Genomic DNA, 15,061 nt, shown 5'->3' on the forward strand with positions numbered 1-15,061 from the left:
TCTTAACATTTGCCAAATAATTGCTGGATTCTGTATTGCCTCTTAAAATATACTTTGTCTATTTTCATAAGTTGATGGTGTTGAACATTTATGATTTTCATGTGAATTAAGTAATAAAATACCTTACTAGTGCTCATTAGTACAAAGTTTCTGGTTTTAGTTGTGAATAATTTTTCTGTAAATGCCCTCCAAATTTGAAGGTAATCTTTACTGTCTTTGGATGTTATTGAAAAGACCCATACATAATTTGTTTTCACTCTTGGAAGTTGGTTCCCTAGCTTGTTTTGATATTATAGAACTCAGGAGGACTACACATAGGTGGATATTTATGTAAGGTAGATTTCGAGAAGTGTCATTGCTTAATTGAAAGGCAAGTGATTAAAAACCAAATTGCAGCCCCCCCCCCCCCCCCCCCCGGCCCCCATCCCCACCAAAACAATGCCATTTGCCCTCCTATTTTTAACTCATGTAATGTCAATAGCAGAGGAGCCTGGTGGGGCTACAATCCATGGGGTAGCAAAAGTTGGACACGGCTTAGCAACTAAACCACCACCACAAAGTATTATTAATCCTTTAAGATTTTGCAAATGATATGGAGAAAAAATTCTCACTTTTGTTGCAGTTTGCCTTTACTCAAATAGTGAGGATGGCAAACTTTTCTTAAGTTTACTGAGACATTGATTAGGGGCAATTTGTTTTTATGAATTATTTGCTGGGATAACCGTGTCCTTGTCAGCTTTACATTGTAATAATGTCTTTTATTTTATCTGTTTTTAGAGCTTTGACAATTTCAAACTCCAAGCTGCGGCTTGAAGTAAGATGTGAGGCAGTAAAGCTGTCCTCCTCACAGCAGACACCAGGCTTCAGATGCTATCTCCAGACCGCCCCTGCTTTTAATCTAGTATTCAAATCCGTACGCCAGCTCTCCACCCCCTCATATTTGAAAATAAAAATTTTCCAGATTTTTTATGGTTCATTCTGAAGAAGTGTGTTTGCCTTTTATCTGTAAACTTTATAGTTCAATGGATTTAAATTTGGTCATTACATTTTAGAGCAAAAACTGGAGGGAAAATTAAATATGTTAAGTAAATGAGATATAATGCTTCAGTCAATCATGTGAATTTGACGAGACAAGGATATTTCAGGTCTATAGGTACTTTTATACCTACTATTCTTGGAAGCCAAGAGCTCCTAATACAAATGGAGTTTGCAACAAAAGTTAACTTCCCTGTATGGAATTATTCTTCCAGGTCCAGACCTCCTTTCTGTACTGAAGCATTTTTTTATATTTTTGAATTTCATCTGAAATTCTAATACAGGCAGAGTCAACATCTTTAAAGTATTTTTATTATGTAAGAATAGTTGAATTGTGGTAGTTTACATTTTAGAAGTTCTATTAGGGAGTAGAATCAGTGGTGGCATGAATTTTTGACATATAACAGAATTTTTTTTATCATATAAGCTGCTTTATCTTTTTTACAAAGGCCCAGGAATGATAGGATATTGTTGTAAGCTTGTCTGTTTTCCAATCCTTCACGTTTTGGTCATGTTGCTTTAAGAGTATCCTGTAAATATAAAACAATAATAGGAATCTCAGATGTTTTCCCTACTAAAACCCTAACTTAATGATGCCTTAAATGTGTATAGCATGTGGATTTACTAGTCACAGGATATTGTGGAGAGATTTTCAAAATTAATTGGCACAGTATTCCTATGTAGTAGGTGGAAGTAGAAGCCAAACTGGCTTTTTTTTTTTTTTTTAATTGAAATGAGAGAATAAGGATACAGGCAGACCTGAATCTCACTTGGTAAAGCCCTGTATAAAAACCTTATTCACCATTCTCCCAATTATGATTCTCTTCATTAGATTAGAGTGACTATTGACTTACATGTCACTTAAATGTCTGTGTTGAGCATTGCTTTTTGCTGGTTGAGAGGTCTTAATGTGGTGATTCCTCTAAATGGTTACCATATGCTCTGTCCTGAGAAAGAAAATTTGAGCAGAGAAATTCATTGTAACACAGGCCTCAACACTGACTTTGTCAGAAGTTGATATATTTAAAGGCTAGTAAAAGTCTTAGCAAAACATTGGTTCCTTTATGGGAACCACATTGCTTCCTTTATGGGAAAGGGGCAGAGATCTCTGACAACAAGGTCTCTTAACATCACTCAGTATTAATATAAGGATTGCTTGTGTTTGGATGAGTGGCTTGTCTGCTGGGAACCTGGTAAAAGGCCAGACTGACTGTTTATATGATGCGTAGAAGGAGAGAACTGGTTAATACATCTGAAATCAGTAATTAACATACCGACTGAAATGATGGTATCCAGCTTTTTAAAATTCTAAATAAAGGAAATGGCAGAAAGAACCATAAGCCTTTACTCCTTAGAATGTTTTAAGAATGATGGAAAATCCAAAAATTCACTTGTACAACTTCTCTGTTACACCAAGTCTAGAAACATTTCAGAAGTTAAAGGGCTTCATATTAATGAAAACGAGAAATTTTTCTTTTTACTTTCAGGATGCATTTTAATTACCAAATTATTTGGTTATCTTTTCTTCAAAGTTTATTTCTGCTTTACACAACTGAATTGTTAAACTTCTTAAACTGAGAATAAGTAAGATTCCTTTGCCAATATGATAAAAAAATTTAAATTCAAGGCCATAAGGTAGACTTTGTCTGTTCTCTAGAAGGTTAGGTTATGGAATTCTGTTTTACATGGCTTCAGCATTTTGCAGAACTCCCTTCATAAATGAAAAATGATCCATCACCCATCATGCTTGAGCTGAGTCAGGAGCAACTGCTGAAATAAACCAGAATGTGTCTGATATGGGCGAAGTGTAGCCCACCAGGAGTCCCTCCATGAGAAACAAAACAAAGAAATGTTTAAATGTGAGCTTGGATGGTTTCCAGTTTTACCAAAGTGTAACTGTGGCTTCAGTTGTGAATTGTATTTTTCAGTACATTTACTCTCTATTACTTTGTTCACTGAGTTTCTCTAGATTGTGTATCTAACACTAAACAAAATAGATGAGATTTTACTGGGATAAAAAAATAGGAGAAGAAACTTGGGTAAATACGTTAATATGCTTTGCAAAAACACCTGGTTTCTTACCCTAAAATTCCTGTAAGGGCTACTGCCAAGATTGCCAGAACAAATTGCTTTTGATTTACTTTAATGTTTTTAAAGAAGAAAAGTGAATTGTTTATACATGTTTTAGGGAAGACGAGGTGAAAGTGAAGGTTGCCAAGCAAGAGTGATAGGATAGTATCATATACTTTCTCAGCCTGCAGTCGCCATATTGAAATAAAATTCTTTGCTGAAGTTACTTGTTAATCAGACTTCTCTGATAGCTCAGTTGGTAAAGAATCTGCCTTCAATGCAGGACACCTTGGTTCCATTCCTGGGTCAGAAAGATCCACAGGGGAGGGGATAGGCTACCTACTCCAGTATTGTTGGTCTTCCCTTGCATCTCAGCTGGTAACAAATCCCCCTGCAATGTGGGAGACCTGGGTTCAATCCCTGGGCTGGGACGATCCCCTGGAGAAGGGAAAGGCTACCTACTCCAGTAATCTTGCCTGGAGAATTCCATGGACAGAGAACACCACTGAGCAACTAACACTAATAAGGAATCTTTCCTATTGCTAGCATCAAGTCTAAGAGTCTTTGATATGTAATATGGTTCAAAGTTTACTAACAGCATATTAAAAAGCAGACATTACTTTGCCAACAAAGGTCCGTCTAGTCAAGGTTATGGTTTTTCCAGTGGTCATGTGTGGATGTGAGAGCTGGACTATAAAGAAAGCTGAGCACCGAAGAATTGATGCTTTTGAACTGTGGTGTTGGAGAAGACTCTCGAGAGTCCCTTGGACTGCAACGAGATCCAACCCGTCCATCCTAAAGGAAATCAGTCCTGGGTGTTCATTGGAAGGACTGATGTTGAAGCTGAAACTCCAATACTTTGGCCACCTGATGCGAAGAGCTGACTCATTGGAAAAGACCCTGATGCTGGGAAGGATTGAGGGCAAGAGGAGAAGGGGATGACAGAGGATGAGATGGTTGGATGGCATCACTGACTCAATGGCCATGGGTTTGGGTGGACTCCGGGAGCTGGTGATGGACGAGGAGGCCTGCTCGGTTCATGGGGTTGCAAAGAGTCGGACACGACTGAGCGACTGGACTAAACTGATCCATAAAGGTTGTTGCAGCACCGCCACACCATTACATGGGTAGGAGGGGTAGGTACTGCTCTCTTTGTTGAGTAATGGCTTGAGGTTGTGCTGAAAATATTGACGACACTTCGTTTTGAGGAGCCATTTATTTTCATGGTTGAGAGTAGAGAACCTGTATAGTACCTGGGTTCAAATCCTGACTCTGATGTTTACTTGCTTTGTAACCCTGGGCAATTTTATTTTTCTCTACTAAGAGGTACTTTTCATTAATATGTTCCTTTTACATTTTAATAAAGCTCTTTTCATCTGTGAAATCATTTCTATGGCTGTTTGGCATGTAATCATCCATTAGCTCCATAATGAGATTGGATGAAGTCACATATGTACTTTCAGGGCTGCCCAGGTCTACAAGGCTTAATTTTGGAGCTTCAACTTGGACCTAAGACCTGAAAATTAGAAATGAAGACTTGGATTATGCATGTCTGACTTCTGGGTACCCTCCCATGATGGACATGTGCTTGGGTATGTTTGAGACAGAGGATTGCCATCCTGTTTTATTTTATCTATGTCCTTGATTCACACAATTACTTTTAATTTTATTTCATTTATAGAAAAAGAACCAGACCAGTGATCCATAGGAGGAGATAACAAATGATTGAGTGAATAAATGTATTTGGGATCACACACATTATGTGTTTAAATATTTGCATGGAGATATCCATGTATATGATGGGTCATAATGTAAAATATATTTCCCTTTTTCATCTTAAAACCTTGAAGCCCAGAAAGGACCTTGAACGTGTTTTCAGCTCTTGCATATTCTCACTTTCTGATTTAAACCACTGTCCAGCCAGACAGTCTGATTTGCTTTTAGACATAGTACTGTCATTTGGACCCCATTTCCAGATTCAGCTTCTTAGCTGCTGCCTACTTGATGTAAGGGAAAGAAAATAAGGTCATATGGAGGTGAGCAGGTCTTTGGAGGAGAAATCAAAGATCCTTGGTTGAAAACTTTTAACCAGACTATGTATTACCTGTAATTTTCAAGAATACTTAAGATCAGAGTGATCTAATCCAGGTGTTGATGAACTATGGCCTGCAGGCCAAATCCAGCGTGCCAACTGTTTTTTTAACTTTTTTTTTTTTAATTGAGAAAAAAAAGTTTGTTTTTTGCCTGCTTCTTGTGGCATGTGTATTTTTAGTTTTCCTGCCGTGGGTTGAACCTGTGTCCCCTGCAGTGGAAGCACAGAATCTTTACTGGACCATCAGGGAAGTCCTGCCACCTGTTTTTGTAATAAAAGTTTTATTTGAATACAGCCATACCCTTTTGTTAGGTATTCTCTGTGGCTATTTTTTGCTACAGTGACAACAGTTATGTAGTTGTGACAGAAATGATATGGCCTGCATAACCTAAAATATTTATTAATTGGCTTTTGATAGATGAAATTTGCTGCCTTGATCTAAAGGAAGGTTATTTCCTTACTGAAAACATATCTGATGAATATTCAGAGAAAACTGGTTATGGTAATATAATATTTTCTTTATGGGGACTCTCTTTAGTTTTTCTGGGTAAACTGTATAGAAACCATAAGTTTCTTTCTTCTGCTGTTTAATATATGCATGAGTTTGCCTCCTTATAGCGTATATACAGAATACATTGTTAAGAATGGGACATAAAAAAATAAGGGTGCTGTTAAAATAACTTGTTGAGTGTTAGGGGGTTTAAATATATTATCACTAATCCTCATACAACTGTACTGTAACTATTATTATCTTGATTTTATTCGGAAGGAAATTGAAACTCAAAGAAATAAAACAGCAAAGCTGTGTATGTGCTCAACCATCTCTGCATGCTTCATCTAGAAATGCTGTCTCTTTCTTCTACCACATCAGTGACAGTATATGCCAGTTTGTTAAATTCCTTGTGTGTGTGTGTGTTCAGTCACTCAGTCCTGTCCAGCTCTTTGCAACGTCATAGAATGTAGGCCGCCAGGGTCCTCCGATCTTGGGACTTTTTCAGCAAGACTATTGCAGTGGGTTGCCATTTCCTTCTGCAGGGATCTTCCTGACCCGGGGTGGAACCTGTGTCTCTTGCATCTCCTGCATTGACAGGCAGATTCTTCCCACCTGGGAAGCCTTGAAGTTGAGGAGATTTTAATATTGCTTCTCTACAAAGATGGAGGAAAGTAAAATTGGACTTATTTTTCTATTCTGGTTAATTTAGTCTTATTAAAGGAAGATTATTCGGCTAGTTGGAGTATAGCATTTGCTTCAAAACATAGACAATTTGAATAAAAGTCTTACTAGCTAAATAGTCTTGGATTATATATATTATACATATATTCTTGGCTTGAAGTGGTAATCTAGAGATGAACAATTAGATAATTTATGGGTGTATTTGAAATGAGCTCTTCACTCATCATTAAGAGTCATTTGTATCTATCAATAAATTATGGGTTTGAATTTCCATAAATGTATTTCAAGTTCCTTTTCCTTTATGGAGGAGCTAGGCTGAAATAATATTTTCTTATACTAATTAACTACTAGCAGGGCAAAATATATTCTTTTCTGGATCTGAAGTTATTACCTTTAACCTTTCTTCATAAATTCTATTATTTTTCTTCATTAGATCCTCTTTGTTATTGAACCAGAGCAATGTGTTAAGTGTAAAGTGACTCATACTTGTGATCTCAAACATATTCATCCTTTCAATCTATTTAGATTTTTTTTCCTATTTGAATTTCTATACTTAAATTGACAACAAGCATTGCTTACCCTTAGATTGGAGATAAACTTCCTAAACATTGATTATGATGTGTAGATTCTTATTTTGTACCTTCAATATTTCAAGAAGTTGAAAGGGAAAAACAATCTATTAAGATATCCCAGTAGGTTTCAGAGGAAATATGAACTTTATTTAAAAGCATCAATTTTTACACTTTTCCAATAATCTGTTTTTCTGGAAATAGACAATGTTGCCTCAGATTATAAATGGAATTACATTTAAGATATTCAGTAACAAGTTCTTTTCTGTTCTTCTGAATTTTTTTTCTGTGAAACGTATTGGCTTCTTTGTAATGCATTTTGGGGCTTATACAAGTAAAAATATATTATGGTTTGATTAGCATAGATAAAGATGATCTATTCAAAGTTAGTTTGATTCAGTATTGCATGTGACCTAATGTGACACATGTTACCCTTTCTTTGGAGGGTAGATTATTTCTTAATGGAGGATAGATTATTTCTTAATGAAGGGTTGATTATTTCAAAGTTGGTGGTCACTTGAGCAAATTTGTGTATCAGTTTAATTCACAATTGGAAAATATTAATTTGTCATAAACAACAGTATTTAGAATATTGCATTTTGCCACCATGTTTTGTCTAGAACTTTTCCTCTTGCTTTTCAGAACCCTGTGTATTCCAGTTTAGAAAATAAAAATTAAAATGGCCTCTATCTTCAGCTAAATGAGGCTTTTTCTTTACAAATAGTAAATGCACCATGAAATATAATTCTGTATGTTTCTTGCTATTTACTTCAGTCAGAAGAACTTCGTAGATGCTTTGAAGGGGTGAATGTGGAAGGTCATAGTACAATGGTTTTTGAAAAATGTCCTCCATAAAATGTTCAGAGTTGTCTGGGGGACTACTGACTTTTTATTTTTCTCCAGTTCAACTTGGTTCTAAATTAACCTGACCCTGAGTTGTATGGGAAGTTTTGATATCAGAAAGTATTTGACTTTAATATTCATTCTTTCAGGCTTCCCAGGTGGTGCTAGTGGTAAAGAACCTGCCTGCCAATGCAGGAGTCATAGGAGATGTGGGTTCAATCCTTGAGTCAGGAAGATCCCCTGGAGGAAGACATGGCAACTCACTCCAGTGTTCTTGCTTGGAGAATCCCATGGACAGAGAAGCTTGGCAGGCTGCAGTCCATGGGGTCACACAGAGTCGGACACGACTGAAGCGACTTAGCACACACACTTTGATTCTTTTATGATTTCACAGAAAGGGTCTCTGTTTTCATACTGCCTCATAGAGCCATCACCATCTGTTTAAATAAACACTCAAGAATCTCTCTAAATTCTCAATGTTTAGGCAATATAATTTTCGAGATAGGAATATTTTAATTTTTTATATTTTTGTATTTAATGTTATTAGTACACATCCTTTCGGTGGGAATGGAAAGAAATGTAGGCACGTCTAGATTAGCTTGATTTTTCTTTTCAGATGAACAGCTTGCAGTGCCCCACAAATGGGTTGTCCTAGTGGACGCAGGCCATTGTGTGACAGATCTGTACTTTAGCTGGCTGACTGGCATAGAGGAATCAGCAATCTGTGAAATGGCTCTTCAGAAGTAATTTTCCTCTGAGGGTCAAGGAACTTGCGGTTGTCATTTCACTGAAATGGTTTTCTTCTACTTGCAGTCCTGTCACCAGCAGCAAACACAAAAACTGAAAATGCAAGGTGATTCCTTGTTCATTTTTCATCCTCCCTGCCCAAGTACATTTCTTGAACGTCATTTCAGTATTGCCTCCATTTGTCTACCTCAGTGAAGTTTTGAATTTGTACATTATGTTTTTATTTATGAATTAGAGCCTTGCTAAGATTTCTCTTTTAAATAGGTCATAATACTATATATAAAAATGTCTTGAACAGAGGAACATGTGTGTAGAAGACTATGTATTAAAGAAGACTTTGTTTTTAGTCTAGTGAGCCTTAAAGGTGAACAAAGGTTATGCAAAGTGGAATCAACTCTAGTTATAATTAGCTCTGTCTGTTATAAGGTTGAACCAAGTTATCTACCCCCATTTTCCCCCGTTACTCTTTAAACTTCACATAGCTTCTGGAGTGTTATTGTTGTTACCATTATTATTAATGATATTGTGTGCCTTGAATTGGATCATACTCCTGGATAAAACCCTTTAATGACTTCATACAATGAGAGACTAAAACCTAAATGTTTTACGGCATCTAAGAATCTCATATTTAGTTTGATTCTTTTTTGTCCCCTGCATACTTTTCATTCTCATTATGCAGAATTGAGATTCTTCAGCATCTCGTGTTTCTTTAGATTTGTTCTGCCCTTGCCTTTGCTTTTCCTCTAATTTCAGTCCCACTTTCATTCTGGCCTGCCACATCCTTACTCACTTTTGTAGGCCTGACTCCATGAAGCCTTCCAAAACCAGCTCAGGGATAGCTAGCCAGTTCATTTGTCATTTGTGTTCTTTGCGGCTCTGGTCATACTATTATCGTCCCTTGTTGTGTTGTTCAGTCGCTGTCATGGCCAACTCTTTTGCGACCCCATGGACCTTAGCCTGTTAGTCTCCTCTGTCCATGGGAATTCCCAGTCAAGAATTCTGGAGTGGGTTGCCATTCCTTTCTCCAGGGGATCTTCCCCACCCAGGAATTGAACCTGCATCTCCTGTATTGACAGGTGGATTCTTTACCACTGGGCCACCAGGGAAACCCATGATCCCTTTAACACACTGTATTTTATATATACACTTTCCCACTCATGTCTGTCTATTCCATTCATCAGGCCAGGAATAGTATTTTTGGTATTTTTTATCATCTAGTCCAGTATACTGTATTAGTTCTTAACCTTGAACTTCAAAATTCTTTACAAAAAGATTCATAAACATCTTTTACCAAAGATTAATTCCTATGCTACATATGTGGTGCATAGATATATTGTACCTCTTAGATTAGAACTTATTGTAAATTACAAAATAAAAAAATTGTCTTTAAAAAAATTCTTTTATCACCCAAGCCACATGGACCTGGAATTTTTCCTAAGATTCTTGACTGATATGGCAGTGACGTGCAACAAATAACAGGGGTTGACCCACTTATTTTGTATAGCTACTCTTAGTTGTGATTGCTAATAACAATTCTGGAGGCTCAAATTAACAATGGCCATGAAGGACAGCAATTAAGGCCATTTGTCTTCTAAATGTGCCAATGTAGGTTCCATTGGTAGTTTAAATTTATATATAGAAGTTGCTCATACTATTATAATGGGCAGTGAAGGCCCTGAAGGTATGTGTTGCAAAGCAATAAGTCATTTTAGGGTCATGATAGCCAATTATATTTTGAGACAAAATTTCCCATTGCTATGGAAAGATTCATTTCCTAACAACCTCTTCATTGATTAATTTAAATTAAAAAGTACATCATTTTTCATGAGAGCATTTATATAAAGGCTATTTTAGGAATATTTAAATGACAGTGTTAAGACCTCAACCTGCTAAAGTTTTGTTATTGTAAAGGATTGATGTGGTCATAAGAGTGATTTGAGGATACCCAAATCATATTCCACTTTTGATAAAGGTTTTCAGGCTATAGTGTGATCTGAACATTTCTGATTTTGCCTTTTTTGCCTATAACACTGGCTTGTCTCTGTCATTGGTGAGAAATATAACTTTTATTCTCAAATTGATAAACTTTTGATGAGGGAAATAAATTTTTCATTTACTGAGAGTTTATAGGCCTGAAATTTAACAGCCCCCCCCTGCCTGCTTTTGGTCAGAGAATTCACTGAGTTTCTTCACAGGGATCCCCATGGAAACTAAACAAAAAAGCTACTCGAAAGGAGACAGGTTATTGGTTTTTCTCATTAAATCCACTGCTGGATTTTCATTAGTTCTAATCCATTTTCCTTCAAGATTAGATATATAGGCCAGTTCTGGTTTTCACGAATTGAATAAGCGAAATATGTTGAGTTGTGTGTGCCTGTATATGCAGGCTGAGATGCAAAAGTAATTATTCTTCTTCTGCCATAAAATTACCCCAGAAAATAAAGCCAGGAAAAACGACTGATATAGAGGGGAAGGGCCACCTCCATTTTTTAAAAAAGAGGTTATTAAATACAGTGGAGGTGCTGAGAGTGGTGGTAGGCTCATCTGATCAGTTTTATGCTTCATTCAGTTTTTCCCCACTTTTGTGTTATAATTGTGTGTGAAAGTAATCTAAATAAAGTATGGAAGCATGTTTCACTGACTACAAGCACTTTAGACCTTATAAAAGTTTAAGTATTTCATTTGCTATTATGACTAGATTTCAAAGTGTTCTTTTAGAGCAAGAAATTTGGTAAAACTTAGATATTGTGGGACTTCCCAGGTGGCTCAGGAGATAAAGAATCCGCCTGCCAGTGCAGGAACCATAAGAGACCTGGGTTTGATCCCTGGGTGGAGAAGATCCCCTGAAGAAGGAAATGTATACTGGAGGCAACTCACTGCAGTATTATTGCCTCAAAAATTCCATGGACAGAGGAGTCTGACAGGCTACAGTCCCTGGGGAACTTGCCTCATAAAGACAGTTTTCTCTCTTTTCCTTCCTTCCCTTCCCCCTGATAAAGCTGTTAAAAACTATTTAGATTCCTGGTGGTTTATATAGTTAAATGTATCTTCTGTTATTATTCATATTTAAAAATCTGTGCCCTCAGCCTTACTTCTGAGCCTCAAACCAATCTTTTATTCAAACAAGACACGGATAGAAGTTTCAATGTATGTGAACATTTAATGAAAGTAGTGATAGATAGAAATACTGTTTATTATTAAATTTATGAGTACCACAATGTACATTGCAATCTAATGTGTTTTCCAGCACATCTACTGTTTAGAATATAACAGTAATTCTTCTTTTCCCCTTTCAGGTGGCTGTACTTTTGATGATGGTCCTGGGGCTTGTGATTACCACCAAGATTTATATGATGACTTTGAATGGGTACATGTTAGTGCTCAAGAACCTCATTATCTGCCACCAGAGATGCCTCAAGGTAAGTCATTCTGTTTACTAGGGTTGGAAAAGTCCGTTTGGAATATGTAGCATTTTCTTATATTAGGTTATAATATAATAATTTGTTATAACAAACTACTGTTGTCAAACTACTTGACCCCATCAAATACCCTCAATGGATTCTTTGCCTTTTCTTGAATAACTTTATCTAACCCTTTGTTCCTCAAGAAAATTCACTGTAATCTTTGTTATCTCTGACCCTGAAAAAAATGTAAGTATTAGTGCTGTTTTCCCATTTAATAAAAAAGCAAAATGGAAATAAAACCAAAACATAAAAAAAAATAAAAAGAACAACATCTAAAATCCTTTCAAAACTGTCTACATTGTGAGATCAGCTCACTTACACCCTCTTCTATTAAATCATAAGATTTGATGTAATCAGACCACTTTAACAACAGAAAGCAAAGAAGAACTAAAGAACCTCTTGATGAGGGTGAAGGAGGAGAGTGAAAAAGGTAGCTTAAAACTAAATGTTAAACAACTAAGATCATGGCATCCGGCCCCATTACTTCACGGCAAATAGAAAGGGAAAAGGTGGAAGTAGTGACAAATTTCCTCTTCCTGGGCTCTAAAATCACTGGAACCATGAAATCAGAAGACAGCTACTTCTTCGCAGGGAAGCTATGACAAACCTAGACAGCGTGTTGAGAAGCAGAGACATAGCTCTACCAACAAAGGTCCGTATAGTCAAGGCTATGGTCTCCCCCGTGGTCACGTATGGTTGTGAGAGCTGGACCGTAGAGAAGGCAGAGCACCAAAGAATTGATGCCTTTGAACTGTGGTGTTGGAGAAGACTCCTGAGAGTCCCTTGGACAGCAAGGAGATCCAACCGGTCCATCCTAAAGGAAATCAGTCCTAAATATTCATTGGAAAGACTGATGCTGAAGCTGAAACTCCAATGTTTTGGTCACTTGATGAGAACAGCTAACTCATTGGGAAAGCCCCTGATGCTGGGAAAGATTGAGAGCAGGAGGAGAAGAGGGTGTCAGAGGATGAGGTGGCTGGATGGCATCACCGAGGCAATGGCTGTGAATGTGGGCAAACTGCGAGAGATGGCGTGGGACAGAGAGGCCTGGTGTGCTGTGGTCCATGGGGTCACAAAGAGTTGGACGCAACTTGGCGCCTAAACAACAGCAACAGCCAGACTGAACAGCTTTCTTGTTTCATGGTAGGTAGAGAGCTTATCTCGTGCCATTGGCCATGAGCATGCTGCTGGCTCTCAGGAGAGACAGGTTAGACAGAGATGGAGATGGAGAGGACTTTGTGAGCTGACTGTAGAAAAATAAGGCTGAGCTCTGCTTTCTTTGCCTTGATCTTGTTATACCCTTTGCATTTTGGTTTTGTGAAATAGTGCATCTTCTTATTGTTTAAGCCAGTTCAAATTGTGTTTTCCCTTAATTACTAATAACATAGGATCTTAACATACACATACCATTTTATATACTAGCGGGCTAATATTTATGCCTTCAGTTCCAGACTAGTTTGGAAATAATGTCAACCTCTGTGTGTGTATATTATTAAATTGAAAAATTGAAACTACAAATAGAAATTTTAAAATACTTTACTAAAGAGAGTAAATTACTTTCTTATTACTTAGAAATAAAATATGGAATATAATTATGTATGATCACATATATAATATATAAAATACTGATAGTTAATAATGTAATATATTAATATACTATGCAATAATACATCATCATTTTATTATAGTATATTATCGTTTGTGTTTGATGAGATGTTTGCCTATTAGTAGTAATTTAAATTTTAAAATATAGTTTCAGTGTTTTAGTCATAATATTATACACTTTAATTTTTCTTACTGTTTCACCCCATGGTGTACTCTTTGAGAGTAGTGTGAATTAAATCTGCTTTCTACTCTAAATTGTTACTTTTCATGGGTGAGTATACAAATGGATACTTCTGTAGCTGAGCTGAGCCGTAATTTCCAGAGGAATTAATTAGTACTAGGCGACTAGTACCCTTTGCTTCTCATATTTGACCCTTATGTTGTCAGCAGACTTATTATTTATTTATTTTTGCATTCTTTATGATTTCCTTTGTTTAAATGTTAAAAAAACAATAAAACAGAAGCCATGATAATGTTTTATTTGGTGTATGTATGACTATAAGGAGGTTTAAAAGAGTCTTCTTAGGGTGCCACTAATATTCTATGTATGACCTGGGCAGTGTTTTACCAAGCATGTTCACTTCATGAAAATCCATCCAAGCTATGCTTGAAATTTACTTTTCAATTTTCTTAAATTTTTATTTTACATTGAAATATAGTTGATACACAACATTGAGTTAATTTCAGGTGTACAACAAAGTGATTTAGTTGTACATACACAAATATCTATTCTTTTTTAGATTCTTTTTCCATATAAGTTAGAATCCTGAGGAGAGTCCCCTGTACTGAAGAGTAGGTCTTTGTTAATTATCTATTTTATGTTTAGTAATGTATATAATGTGATCCTAAGCTCCTAATTTACTGCCCATCCCCCCCACACGCACTTTACCCTTTGGTGATAACAAGTTTGTTTTCTGAGGCTGTGAATCTGTTTTTGTTTTGTAAATAAGTTCATTTGCAATGTTGTTCTTTATATCCCACATATAAGTGGCATCATATGTTATTTGTCTTTCTCTGTCTTACTTCACTTAGTATGATAACCTCTAGGTCCATTTATGTTTTTGCAAATGGCATTATTTCATTTTTACGCTTGAGTACCATTCCATTGTACATATATACCACATCTTCTTTACCTATTCATCTCTTGATGAAAATTTAGCTTGGCTATTGTAAATAATGTTGCCGTGAACATGGGGGTGCATGTATCTTTTCGAATTATGGTTTTATCTGGATGTATTCCCGGGAGTGGGATTGCTGGATCAAATGGTAGTTCTATTTTTAGTTTTTTAAAGAACCTCCATACTATTCTCCATAGTGGCTGTACCAGTTTGCATTAGTGTATGAGGTTCCCTTTTCTCTAAACTCTCTCCAGTATTTGTTTTAGTGGGCTTTTTGATGATGGACATTCTGACTGGTATGAGGTGATACTTCACAGAAGTTTTGATTTGCATTTCTGTAATTA

The 15,061-nt window shown here is 36.5% G+C and overlaps 1 protein-coding gene across 10 annotated transcripts in view; it reads left to right on the forward strand.

Annotated features, from left to right (window-relative positions):
• PTPRK (protein tyrosine phosphatase receptor type K) overlaps positions 1-15,061 on the forward strand; it is a 594,471-nt gene that overhangs the window by 127,487 nt on the left and 451,923 nt on the right. For all 10 annotated transcript variants that reach the window (XM_070461331.1, XM_070461333.1, XM_070461334.1 and 7 more), the window contains exon 2: positions 11,827-11,949. In XM_070461331.1, the coding sequence (XP_070317432.1) occupies positions 11,827-11,949 (123 nt within the window). The remainder of the gene's footprint in view (positions 1-11,826; positions 11,950-15,061) is intronic.

This window comes from Odocoileus virginianus, chromosome 34, assembly GCF_023699985.2.
Source record: "Odocoileus virginianus isolate 20LAN1187 ecotype Illinois chromosome 34, Ovbor_1.2, whole genome shotgun sequence".
NCBI lineage: Eukaryota > Metazoa > Chordata > Mammalia > Artiodactyla > Cervidae > Odocoileus > Odocoileus virginianus.